General features: G+C 34.3%; 2 protein-coding genes across 4 annotated transcripts in view; one reads left to right on the top strand and one right to left on the bottom strand.

Annotated features, from left to right (window-relative positions):
- The window catches only part of LOC128231940 (potassium voltage-gated channel protein Shaker-like), a 61,549-nt gene that overhangs the window by 24,521 nt on the left and 22,786 nt on the right, over positions 1–14,242 (bottom strand). The window contains exon 1 of one of the 3 annotated variants that reach the window (XM_052945202.1): positions 12,616–12,677. The exons of 1 other annotated variant lie outside the window; for it this stretch is intronic. Coding sequence is in view for 1 of the 2 variants with exons in the window: in XM_052945200.1 (XP_052801160.1) it covers positions 2,613–2,666 (54 nt within the window). In the remaining variant the exon portion in view is untranslated. Of the gene's footprint in view, positions 1–2,612; positions 2,695–12,615; positions 12,678–14,242 lie in introns of those variants that run through there. One more of the 3 variants, XM_052945200.1, reaches the window with a different exon arrangement.
- Positions 1–14,242, top strand: part of LOC128231941 (U1 small nuclear ribonucleoprotein 70 kDa-like) — a 68,309-nt gene that overhangs the window by 6,550 nt on the left and 47,517 nt on the right. The gene's annotated exons all lie outside the window — the stretch shown is intronic.

A 14,242-nucleotide genomic window follows, 5' to 3' on the forward strand; every position in this document is an offset into this window, starting at 1 on the left:
CCTCTCAATGGTCAAATAATTATAAACTTACTCAACTAGATCTGTTTAGTTTACTGCAGACATGGCAAAAGACTGACATCTTTTTTTTAGAACGAGAACTCTTTCAACATCTACTTATTTGTCTGAGGCTTTTTTTAATATTTTTTTAATAAGGCTTTTTGTAAGAACATTATTGTAATCATTGGAGAATTGTGGTAAAGTAATCTTCCGATTAACGCTCTAAAGGTTTGTAACTTCATATTGAATCACACAATTAAAAAAGAAAAAAAGAAAAAAGGGTCGGCACTTATTTCGTAGGGTCAGGTAACCTGAACCAAATGTATGTGTCAGATGTATTTCATAAACTCTGTCACCGGTAAGCCTTGTTTAACAAAAAAAAACTAAATTAAAATTGAAGTTATACTCAAAAAGTTTACATTGTGCTTTAGATCTTATTCCAAGCTTCCATTGTGCTATTTAGTGATGCATTTTTAAGATGCATATTCAAATGAGTTTAATAGAAAAAAACCAGGCCTGCAATTTTGCTCGGAACAAACATCACCATGATACCATTATTCAAATTGAGCACTTTATTCTATTGGAACACTTTGTAAATACTGCTTGAAAGCTTTGTACACATTCAATTCAGATTTAGATTTTCCATGATGGGTTGCTGCTCAAACTTCATTATGATCTGTGTGACATCTGCACGGAATGGGAAGAAATGTGCATAATTTCAAGCTTGTTTTGCCCAATTTTCATCTTCTCTTTCATATAGCAGACAACAAGATTTTACTTTTGAAAGATTAAGTCTCAATTCTTATCATGGTGCTTGGCATTTATACAATCAAATTTTGATTGAGTCTGTGATGTATAAATTTTACAATTTTAGGGCTTATGCTAAATTCGACCACTAGCATACCAAATTGAAAAAAACACAAGATACAAGCCTTTTTCAATATATAAAGTATAATGTATTTTTATCTCTGCTATCCTTTGAAAACTAGTGTTAATTGGATTTCACCTCCAGGCTTTTGTGATTTTTTATTCGTGCAAAATGGCATGTTGATATACCTGATGAGATATTATCGCTTCATTGATCTTGTTCTGCATTATTCCCCAACATGTATATTAAATTTATAGTCCAGATCTCTGTTGGCCTCTGCCTCTTGTCTTTTACAGAGAGCAGGTTCTGACATATGCAAAGAAGCCAAATTAAATGTCTTCCGCTCAATTAGAGCAATTACCATTGGTAGAGCTTAAAAAATTTGTATTTTACAATATGTATCTTGGGCGAAGAAGACGTTGAGTATGTCTGTAGGGCAGTTTGCAGAGAGAGAGTGTAGATACCTTCTTAGGTGATTGATGGCTGGATTAAGATTAAAGGAACAATGGTTACAAGATAATTATCTGGGTTTGAATATTCCTTGTGTTTGTTCAGAGGTCAATTTTGGCAGGCAGAAAACCTGAGGTTCTCAATGCAATTTTCAAACTAGGGACTCCCATTTTAAAATTATGGATCCTGGGGACCCCTAAAAAAGCCCTTATATTGGGAACCCATATAATTACCAAACACACCCGCTCTTGAAACTCCTAGGAAAATCCCTGAACTATTTATATAAGCTCACAGGTCTGGCAATTGGTCAAAGGATTGAAGAGCATGTTCTAAAACTTAAACGTAAATGCGCATGGTAGGTGCAACCTCAACTTCAACCAAAGTCAGTTCCATGTCTGAATGTTATCTTATGACATGGTTGCACAAAGAGTGTGACTATGATTTGAAATTTATTTAGACTGTAAAAAGAAAGAACTGGTGGGTGTTTTTTTTTTCACGCACTAGAATTTGTTTCTTGGGCAGGCATCCAGCTGAGTCAGTACTTAACGATTAGAACCAGATTTTTCTGACCATAAACCATTAGGTCTTTAAGTGTCTTAACTTGATTATGTGTCCTCTGTATTGCATATAAAGATTCAGCTTTATTACCCAAGTCTGGGTTAACCTAAGACCAGAGCGCACACTGGCTTACTCAGATTAGTTTTATGAACATCAACTTTCCGTGACATTGTTAATTGTTTCAGCCATTTTGTAGAAACCGCTCAAGGTATTCAAAGGAAACTTGGAACAAATGTTGACATAGACAAAATGCGCAAGAAACATCAAACATAATTCTGGCTTTTATAATGGTTTGGTTAGTCCCCATGATTGACAGAAATTCAACAGAGGTACCTTCCTTTTCATACAAGATGCTATTGTTTTAAATATATTTGTGAAACTTTTGGTCATTATAGAAGTGGTTGGTTTTTCTATGCAATTTTTTGACAGGATTTTGAAACATTTTTTGACAAACTTGCCAGGAATACATCATTGTTGACTTAGTCTAATACACAGGCTGCTGAATGATATTCAAGCGTCAGAAAATAGCTTATATGTATATATATATATATAAAAAATGACACATGACATAATTTTAGAATCTTATGGACGCAAGAATTTTGTCTTTATGATCCAAAGACCCATAATCTATTTGTATAAAAAATGAAGGGTGAATTATTGAGCATTGAAGAAGCAAGAAGTGTGAATTAAGAAGCGTATTATGAGAGAAATAAAGTGTGAATTATGAAGCGTATTTTACCTGTTGGCCAGGCCGAGAAGTGTGAAGATGAAACATTCTCACTGAGTAGGCCATTGTGAATCCATTGTATGTCCACTTTTCACTTTATTTCTTAGAAAATAAGTGTCAAAATACATTTAATAAGATTCCAACTCTTAAGCTGCACCTGCAGTGCTTTTGTTTTTGTTTTTTGTTCAGACAAACATGCATTTAGAATGTTACTACTTTTTGTGAATCATTGGTGTGTCCACCTAATGCTTTCTTTTTTTAAAAAAATGGATGTTAAAACCCCCCAAAATTAACTTCTTTTTTAAGCATGTACTTAGCACTTTCTCATTTCTCTTGTTAGTAAAACTTCTTCAATTATAGTGATATGCAAAACACTGTGCACTTGTCTCTTTTTTTCCTTATAAACCTAGGAAGATCCCTTCTACAATCTCCTTTCTTGAATTTATATCAGTTTTTTGATTCAGACAATTTCCATTTGAGAAAAAGTTTGAATTTATAATGATACAGTGAATATCTTGTATTCCATTCTATATTTGTCAGTTTCCAACATTTTCCAAGTGAACACAATTCCAGTGGAGGATATGTTTTGTCATGCTCTTCAACACTAGCTGTCCTCTGTCAATGTAAATACTTGCTAAGTGTGGCTACATTATAAATGTAAAGGCTACACATGTTTTCCACTTATTGATACAGTAGATGAAGATCAAACAATCTGTTCGCCATTTAACAGATGCTTAGTAAAAATTGAACAGGCTAGTCTAGACTGTTGACTTAAAATATTAAAAATATTGAGATTCAATTTTACGAGAAAGCAGCTCCATAGTTTATCTTTGGAACTTATACCAACACTTGAATGATCAAATAACACCACACGTGGAATATGATTCAGTTACAACTTTAAAATGACGAAAATGGTTCATTTGAGAATATCTGAGATTTTTTATGACAAAATATGTCGGACTGTCACACAAAATTGCTCTAAAAATTACCAATTTAAATGCTGAAAAGCAGTTGACTAAAATTTCATTTTCTGAACGAAATCTTGGTCTCTTGAGGCAAAAATGTTGTAGAACCATTTTTAGTTTTTGCAATCCTTTAAGAAATATTGCCAATACTGAAGAAATGGTGGTGATTGTTAAAATATTAGTTACATTGATAGTTTGGAGAATAACACTTTAAATCTTCACAGTATCACAAGACTTCATGTGTTTCACCAAATTCCATATTACTGAATGTGACATTCTAATTTCCATGGTAATGAAGATACTTGTTTTTCGGAGAAACACATAATTCAAAGCCACAAGTATCCATTACACCTCTGGTGAAAATGTCATGTACTCCTATATTTAGCCTTTTATAAATATATCAATTTGTTGGCTTAATTTGGACTGAGCCTGTGTCAGGCGCGGTGACCTAATTCCACTTTCACGATTCCAATCTCCGATGCTAAATAACAGTTATGTTTATATTTACAGAATTGGTGTTCACAGCTCTTTAGCACAAGATGTAAAAAAAATAATTTCGCTGCTAATTGCTTATTATCACAAACGTTGCTTCTATTTAGCAAAAAAAGTAATTTTTGCTCATAATCGACTGAATACATGTAGGTGTAAAACTATGTCCATGCTTTCAGCCTCCAGAATGATTCTACAATGTGTATATTTACGAAAGATTCTTTAGCACTTTCTGTAGGAATTCTAAGTTTGTTAGTTTTTCGTGTTTGCACCTAAGCACGTGTCTTCCCTTTCAATTTCAACTTGTATGATGGAAAAAAAATATTCTCTGAGCATTTAAAAGACACTTCTGAGAACGTTTCTTCAAACTGATTGTCAGTGTGTAAAAAAGCTCACGTCAGTTTATATAAATCTTTGTGTAAATGTTCGAACTGACACCCCCTCAGCTGCCACCATTCCCAGTAAGAAATCCGGCAAAAATCTTATTCATTTCTTAGAATACAGTAACTATTAACAATTCCTGAAGTTAAATTATCTAGTATTTATTATCATCCGGTGATGTGGTTTCTAAATATCAGTGACACTAAATCTCGGTTATAAACTGACGTGCCCGACTTTAAATAGCTGCGTTTCATAACGTTCCACTTGTATCAGGTTTTATGAAGCATCTTTTCAATTCCGTTGCAATTGTCACTAAAACAGGTGTGGCACGAATCTGATGAAACTATATTTAGGCTTCCATGGTGATTTCAAATTATTACATTCACAAGAATAGAAATTGTAGTTGTTAATTCGCCACATTTGGTGTCACAGATGTTTTTCTCCTGTGGTGTTGTCTCTTTTATTACCTTCACAAGATAATTAAGTCACATTTTTTTTTAAAAAGGTCTATTTTTTTGGAAGTTGAAGTAATATTGTATAATTTATGTACTTATTGCATTCATTTACACATTGACAACACACAGCTCCTGTTTAAGGCAAATCAATTTTTAATGAAAATAGAAGTAATATAGCAAAATTTATTTACACTCATGTACATTGTAATTCCATAATTTATTATATGGAACTATCATCTACTCCTTAGTGCAGGTGCCAGATTTTGTGCAATCGGTGATGAATTGCTGAATTTAAATGATGCCTAGCATTTTAATAATATTTTAACAATGCATGTTCTCCATTTTTGCTCGGCAATTATGTTATTTCAGGTGTATTCAATCTATGCCGATGTTTTGACTGCAAATCTGCTTTTAATCCGAATGGATAGGAAGTTTCGGAAACCTCAGTATTTCCAACTTAAATAATTACCCCTGTGAGCTTATTATTGTAATGTTTTGCTTTTAAGTTAATATAGATATATCTTACGCATTACAAGTTATGACAGTTAAGTGAATTGTTCCGGAACGTATCCATTTCCTAAATTATCAATAGAGTTTCATGCTTTATAAGGCAACAATAGTTCCTCTTCAGTGGTTTCATGTTTATAGCAGCAATTTTAATAGGTATGATATCCATCGGGAATGCTTTACATACATCTTCAGTGAATTAGTGTTACACTCTACATAGCCATAAAGAATATTAAAATCAATTATTCATCTAAATAATTTGAGAATACAAGTTTACATTGATTTCTTTACTGTACAAAAATGACCCCACAGTCATAAACAAAATTGGGAAATTTTCAGTAAAACTTCTTTCAAAAGTCCATATATTTCCGTTTCATTGATAGATTTTCTCAGTACACCAGACGTATTCCGTTTTCATGGCAAAAGTCACAAATTATTACCAACTTTGAGACTACTTAGTTCTTAAACTTCTGGTAATGAGAAATAAATGGCCGTCGCCATTGGTAACTTCAGAATGTCAATATAGTTGACACCAATTCTCTTGAGTCCTTTAAAAGGAGACACCCTCGTATGGTCTTTTGTCTTTGAAATGCTAGATCAGCAGTTACTTTATCTGCGTTTGCGTTTAGGAGGAGGTTCGGTTCTTATTATGCAGCTAAATTGCTTTCTTTTAATGCACCCTCTCCATTTCCATCATGATTTTCTCATTTTCAAAATGAAGACAAATCTAAAATTTTTACTAAAAATTCCCTGTCTTGTTGGCGAAGACATTTAAATTGGGAAAAAATCCCATATTTATCCTGAAGTTTTAATTGTATTGAGCGGCTTCTCATGGATTAAACATTACAAGCTGCGCAGTGGAATTCATTGTCAAACAATCGGCTTATTTCATCCATCATCTGTTAGAAACAATGTTTTCTTAACAACAAATGCATTTACATCCAAGACCTGATGATGAAAACTTGCATGTTTAAAATATTTTAATATTGAAAACTTTGAATCTAAATTGTTATAAAAGCAATTTTAAGTCCAAAACATGCTTATAGTTTAGCAAATATTATATTAATGATCCAAATATCTACTAAAATTGATCCCATCCCGAAAACAAATACACTGAACAATTAATATATTGAAAAAGAACAATCACAAAAATCGCCCATTGTCCCCTACAGCATTGCCGTTACAGCATTACACCTGTACACGAAATATCGCAGTTCATCAGTCGTCCCCTAAAATGACACTATGCGACCATTTCCACGTAAAGCAACACATATATGAAGTAACTGTTAGTCTTGTGTACATTGTAATGATTATGTCATTTCTAGAAGAGTGAAGCAGGATGTCAGCCCATGGTGCTCTCACTGACTTGTCGCCCCCTTAGGATGCTCAAGTCGTTAATATTTAATTTCTTTTATTGTTTTCTTTGAAATGAGATCTGCAATTCTTGGTACTGGTGTCCACGCTTGACAAAAATGGTCGACATTTGTGTAACTTGCTAAAAAAGTTTTCCTTAGAATGTTAAAGTAGTGTATACATACAGCTCCGAACATGATGATGCAGAAGTCTGACCAAAACATTACAATATTTTACATACTTATATGGATAAAGACCAAACAGCAACTATAAGATAGTCACGTGAACAGAATTTTGTAAATCCATGTCTGAAATGTACGGATAATCTGTAGCATTACCAGCTTTTCAGAAAAATGGAGCATTTTTCTGTTCTATTTTCAATATTATATTACAATGCATTATTATTATAATATATATAAATATTTTTTTGAACATAAGGGTTTACAATTTAACATGAAAATTTACACGAAGGTAATGGTACCATGTCTGACCCAATAACCTTTTATATAAAATCTGATGTAAGGGAATTATATTGAATAAAACATTTAAATAAATTAAATCTCAAAGTAATATGAAACCCTTTTGGACTTCATTTATAGAGTTTGCAAAAGTAATGATTTCATGGGAAGACCAGCTTTCCCGTCTGTCTCCTTCATTTAGTGATGTCACTTTTCACCGATCCCTGGGGTATGGCTTCTGAGAAGCCGGCTGACAAGTCTAGTTTGTCTCCAGCAGACGTCCTGTGTTTTTCTGCTTAACATTTATGCCTGCAGATCCAAGAAAACTAAAAATAATCTATTTACTTGATGAAATGACTGGCATCGAGTTTTGAAATTTTCCTTGCAAACAAGAGTTTAAGCACAATTTGACTCAAGAGTGATTCTAAAAGCTTATCAGCTTTTGTCACATTTTTAAAAGAAATTGAATAACTTAATAAATTTTAAAACTTTTTGAAATTCTTATACTAGCTACACAGGACTGTGCTTTCATAATGTAATATATCTGGGCTGATACAGAGTATGAATAAAGAAAAGCACTCTTAAGCATTTGGCATTCTGGAAAATATGCAGTATCAGATCGAAATTATGTGGGAGATGGGACAATATCAGCGAGCATTTTATGAAGACGTGCTGCACTAACATCGCGAATGTGCATCGGCAAATAACTAATATCCTATTCTGTCTAATAAGACCTTTATCCAGTCTGATAAGTTGATTAATGTGCGTTCTGTCTAAAGATTATTCTGTAATCTCCAACAATGTGTTGAGGCATTGTAAAATCATTTAACTAATGGGTCTTTGTAATGGCATTAGGTTCATCAAGGGCTAAATGCAAGACAAATGTAACACCAGCTATAAGACGAATATGTTATGCCCGTTGTGCACTATGACTTATTTTGCAAGTATTCTATTTGATGTCGATTATAATATTTGAACCAATTTCTGGAATTATTACGATACACTTTAGTATTTAAATATGCACAATGTTTCCCATTGAATCAGGCAACAAAGGACTGGATTATGGTTCAATACATGTATCTAAAATATAGTTCTCATAGTTAAAGTCCCATTTAAGTTATATGATGCTAAAATGTTTGAATGATTTTTTTCTTGTTGAATTTCGCTTTAAAATATTTTGTCAACATCATTGGGGTGGGAATAGGATTGTTTCATATTTTCCCAGGAAAGTTTACCATTTAAGCGTCATTTCATCTTATATTTATTACAAAGCATTGGGAAATGTTCTGATCCCTGTCAAGAAAATCCGGAATATAATAGTCCCACATGAAATTTCCTCATAAAACTCAAGGAAAAAAGAGGTCTTTCTCTGGTAAAGAAAAATCTTTGATATCTCTAGAAAGACAATAGCAAATGTTGAAGTCAAATCAATACATCACAGCTGGTATCGGTTTAAATCAAGTAACTGTAAGTATATGAAAAACATCAACATATGGTTGAGTATTGCTCTGAGAAAGCTAGGTCATCTTTTCTTCTTTTTTTTATTCAAATTTGCGTCAAATAAGCATAATTCTTGAATTATGGCATTCAAGAAAAACAATACTGAAAGTCCTGAAAAGAAACAATGCAAGTGATTCTTTGCTAATCAAAAATTTCATGAGATTTAAATGAAAGTCTAAGACAATGATTTTACACTCCTTGCCATCCGCCATCTCTGCGCTTTTTTTCCTTTTAAATCTGTCTAGAATTTGTTAAAAGCGTATGGTAGCATTCATATAATCAGACCCCATGTATTGAATTTGTCACTGCATCAAATTGATAAATGTTCCCAATTTACAGACTGTATTTTATTTAGTGTCTGTATAAACTGGCTAATTTTTCACAGACTGGTCCGTCAGCGTTTTTTTCTGTGCCACAGCAAAAGGCTTGGTCACAATTTCTTTTCTGAGAAACGCTGATGTTCAATTGGGAGTCAAATAATAGATTTGATTCAAGTCAGTAATTGCTGATGACAACTTTGGTGTGGTGCGTTACCCCAGAGAGTATGCCTTTCTCAATATTTTCTCTTATTTGTATTCCTTTTGTCCCAAGAGATTTTTTTGAGCTTTGTTTCTGGTACCCGTGTTCTAGATGCAAGTATACCATCTTCAATAATAAGAGCTGGCTGTAAAGATTATATTCGGAGATATTTTCATGTTTTTCCACAATAATTCCTGGAATATATTGCAATTGGTATAGATCTGTTGGCATAGAAAATGGTATTTCCTTGGCTGATACTAACAAATCGAGATTGTATACCATTTTCAATAAACATAATGGCGGATAAACACTTGTTATTATATGCTTTCCAATGGTTTATTGAGATTTAATAGTGAAATAAAATTGATATTTCACTGTTTCAAACAGTGGAATAACATTTTGATATTTATCACTGTTTTGAAATTAAGGCCCACTGTCGATACCAAATCTAACGTCAGCGCGCACAGGGCACAGGGACACAGATTCAACAACGTCATTTCCAGTTTTTCCAAAAATCAACAATAAACTTTATATAATATCCTTTTTAGGAATATAATAGAAGGAAAAAAATATGGTTTCAGTGTGAGATCTCAATATATTTCATCTTGTGAACACCAAAAGTCAATATTTCACTTGTTGCTTATCGGGTCTTGTCATTTTTTGGACATTTTTGGGGTTGGTTTCAAGTATTTTCAAACGAAGACCTTGGAATTGGACATGTAACTGACCATTACAATATGATATTACTTTTCATTACCAAAACAAAAGTTTTGTGACTGGTGGTAAAGGTTGCAAATTGTTCAATAATCACACATTGTTGAAAGAAGAAAAGCCTAATTCCTCTGGTTCACAAAAGTAAAATTTGAGTTCCAATTTATGCAGTTCTATGACAGGAAGAAACAATCTTAGTTTGCAACATTTTGGCTAGGAAGAAAAGTGTTAAAAGGTGATTGGTGCTTTGAAGTTTAAGTAGTTGTATGATAAAAAATTTATTAAAAAAAGTTCTTACAAAAGTTAACATCAGAGCTTGATGTGTTTTATCTTGACGTACTGTACTGAAGTAGTTGCGTCATTGCATTTAATTAAAAGTAAGTTTTTTTTCTCCGTTGTATAAACTGATACTGGGCTACACATCCATGAGATTTTTCACATTGAAAAGATTCATATAGATATCAGATAATAATTGTCAGAGACTTCTTATTTGAAGTCTAGCTTCTGAACTTTTCAAAGGAGAAAACCATTTGGTTTGTATATTTGTGGATTGTGCTCAATTGTTGGTATACAATTTGATTTTGGGTTTGGTTCTCTGAGTTCTGATGGAGAAAAGAGTGTTTTATGGAAATGTCACCTTTGACCTTAAAATCTTGATGAAAATTCCAATGGTTTTGCACATCTTTACAATGAACAGGAGATGCCCTGCGTTTGAGAACGCTCACAGTTTGCTGCAAAGCTTACGGTTTGCTGCGTTCGCAAACTTTTTGTTTTTTTGTTTCCCCGTTATATTGTGGCAAAAACATTGCAAGTTCGGAATCAAAATGCAAATTTAAACTATCATGGCTCACTGTTTGTGTTATTTTAAACTTATTTTTTACACCAATTGTGAAACAAATTATAACAACATAATATTAATCACTCTCGTTTGCACTGTGTCACTTGTATTATGGAGGGAAACTGGGTACCCAGAGGAAACCCACTTGGAATCAAACCCAGGACGCCTCACTGGGAAGGGAGTGAGTTAGCTTCTGTTCTTTCAAGACAAACATTAGTTGAATGAGATAAAAATACACACAAACGATATGATAGGAAATCTTGCTTTGTTTTCTTCTGCTATGTAAATACCAGGAGTTTTTAGAAATCAGGATTGAGTGCTTTTAACTTAAGACTTTTGTACAATTTCTTAAGATTTCTTTTTGCTCAGACATTTCCATCAAAAACAGTAAGAGTTCCTTCAATGAATATAAATAACATTGGAAACATTTTCAAAAGGGGTCTATAAGCCCCTTTATCCTGCTTTGGGCATGAATCCCTCAGACTCAAACAGACCCTGGGGTATTCTTCAGGATTGACAATTAACAGCTGTTAGAACACTTAAATACATATTTGTTCAATATGTGATGTCACTTGTTAACCTAGAAGTTTTTGTGCCACAGAACCATAAACTTGAGCGTTTATTCAATCACATTTATTTTTTATTAATACTCCGATCGGAATCGTTTGCAAATTCCCCATTTGGCTTACAGCAATTTGTTATGAAGAACTGAGTGTGACAGAAAGATATAAGGCTATTAAAGCCACAATGGACAAGAACATGACCAGTCTTTAAATTGTTGAGAGATTTGGCAATCCCTGTATATGTTATCAGCAATGCTTTAAGACAACCCTTGTAAGATGTATCCTTAATGTATTGGAAAGTGTTTTTTTTACATAATTATTTATCTCTGAACTTCTAATTTTTCAATTGATTCAGGAAAAGTTCAATGTACTGGGAACATTAATGCAAAATATAAAAGTGGAAATGGAAATTCAGATCTCAGGAGGCCAGAAAAAATGCATTATCATGGCTTTTTTCCATGGGAAAAAGTATGTTAACTGCATTATTTTCAGAAGGATTGTCATTTGATGTTCAACATGATTGAAAGCAATTGTCCTTGTCCAGTTATGTTTTTGTCCAAAATGTCCACCACAACTCTCGGGAATTTGCCAACAATGTTACTCAAAGAGCTAGAACAGGAATATCATCAGAGAGTTACATACTTGTCAAAATTTGCCAACATTGTTACTGAGAGATTGGAGATGAATATCACCAGAGTGAAAACACCATTTGCTGTCCACACTTATTTTATGTCTCCAGATAAATAATGCCAGGAACATTCTACTATTGTTACCTTATTATTGAATGTAGTGCCTCCAGTGGATCCTCATAATTGATTTAATATTAACAGAGATGGAAAGTATAGAAGCTACATTGTCATAACTAAGTTCTTTGTTTACCAAATCATTGAGCATATAATTTATGAAGTCTACTTTTTAATGGAGATCAGAATTCATTTCATCATTTTGATGTAACATTTCATGCTATTGACATTTCACATAAACAGGAAATATAACATTTCATGCCATAACCATTTCACAGAAACACAAAACAATGATATACTGTCTTCCTAGTTTCCACATATGTGTCTGCTTACATTATCAACAATACAGCTTGACCTTGACAATAAAACCAGGGCATAGACATAGTAAGTTCTTGTATAGAAATTTGCTAGCAAAAGACCATCTTTTAAAAAGTTTTTTTGACAAAAATGTATAACAACCGAATGGTTGTTTTTACAAGTCATTCCCCACCCCCCTCGGAAATGTATTCACTGCCATGCAAGATTGCACATACCTTGAACAAGAGCAAAAATCCTGCCTATATTATACACTCTCATAGAATATGTTTGCTATTACTTGGCTTTCTATCCCACATATGATTTGCCAGGTATATCATGTACAGAAATAGCTACCTTTTTAAAATAACAAACTGTATACTGTGTTTTCTTTGTGCTTTGTGCCGATTTGTGTTTTTGTCGTTACTCTAGTTTCCTCATGGATTGTGTGAGGAAATTCATAGTTATCATTGGTTACAACTTTTAAAAAAGTGAAAGAAGACTCTCAGGTGTTATAAGTTTATTTAAAGTGAGATAACTTCATATAAATAATGGATACAGTTTAATGATAAAATGCTTTACTGAATGCCTTTAGGACCTTTCCCCAGATTAACATCAATATCTAACAGATGAAAAAATTACTCCTCTCAAAATACATTGGGTGTACAGCAGACAGTAGGGTTTGTGTGTTTTGCAGATATGGCTCACCTGTGTACCAGCTGATCTGCTGGAGACCTGTTATCAGCCTCTTGTCTTCCTCCCCCACCTCAAAATCTACATAGACTGGCATTCAACTCATTAAGTTATTAGCAAAAAAACATGGAGTTAAAGATTCTCCTTACATTTGATTACCAACTTTCATCTATTACACATGTCAAAAGTGCTGTTGACTTTCAGAAACAGGGACTTCTTTATACATGGTCTTTTAATTTCCTGTATGACTCTCAACTTTTACCAGTCATGACTGCACACGGTGAAGCACTGTTACTGAACTCTCAAGCAAAGGAACAGTATTATAGTTTATTCAAGTCTCAAAACTCATAGATTGGCTGTCCCCATTGTTGACCTCACCCATCTCACAACACATAGATTGGCCATCCCAAATAATCAACCCACCAACCTTGCAACACAAATTGGCCAACCCAACTGATCACCCCATTGATCATCCTCACAACTTGTAGACTTGCCATTTAAAAAGATTACCCCACCAACCTCACAACTCACAGACCTGCCTTCCCAATGCCCACCCCACCCACCTCAGAACACATAAGACTAAAACGCCATCCCGAATGCTCACCCCGTCCACCTCAGAACACATTCGAGTTTCCATCCCTAATGCTCACCCCACCCACCTCAGAACACATAGAGTTGCCATCCCTAATGCTCACCCCACCAACCTCAGAACACATAGAGTTGCCATTCCTAATGCTCACCCCACCCACCTCAGAACACATAGAGTTGCCATCCCTAATGCTTTCTCCACCCACCTCAGAACACATAGAGTTGCCATCCCTAATGCTCACCCCACCCACCTCAGACCACATAGAGTTGCCATCCCTAATGCTCACCCCACCCACTTCAGAACGGAGTTGCCATCCCTAATGCTCAACCCACCCACCTCAGAACACATAGAGTTGCCATCCCTAATGCTCACCCCACCCACCTCAGAACAGAGTTGCCATCCCTAATGCTCAACCCACCCACCTCAGAACAGAGTTGCCATCCCTAATGCTCAACCCACCCACCACAGAACACATAGAGTTGCCATCCCTAATGCTCACCCCACCCACCTCAGAACAGAGTTGCCATCCCTAATGCTCAACCCACCCACCTCAGAACACAGAGTTGCCATCCATAATGCTCACC

This window comes from Mya arenaria, chromosome 4 (genome assembly GCF_026914265.1).
Source record: "Mya arenaria isolate MELC-2E11 chromosome 4, ASM2691426v1".
Classification (NCBI taxonomy): domain Eukaryota; kingdom Metazoa; phylum Mollusca; class Bivalvia; order Myida; family Myidae; genus Mya; species Mya arenaria.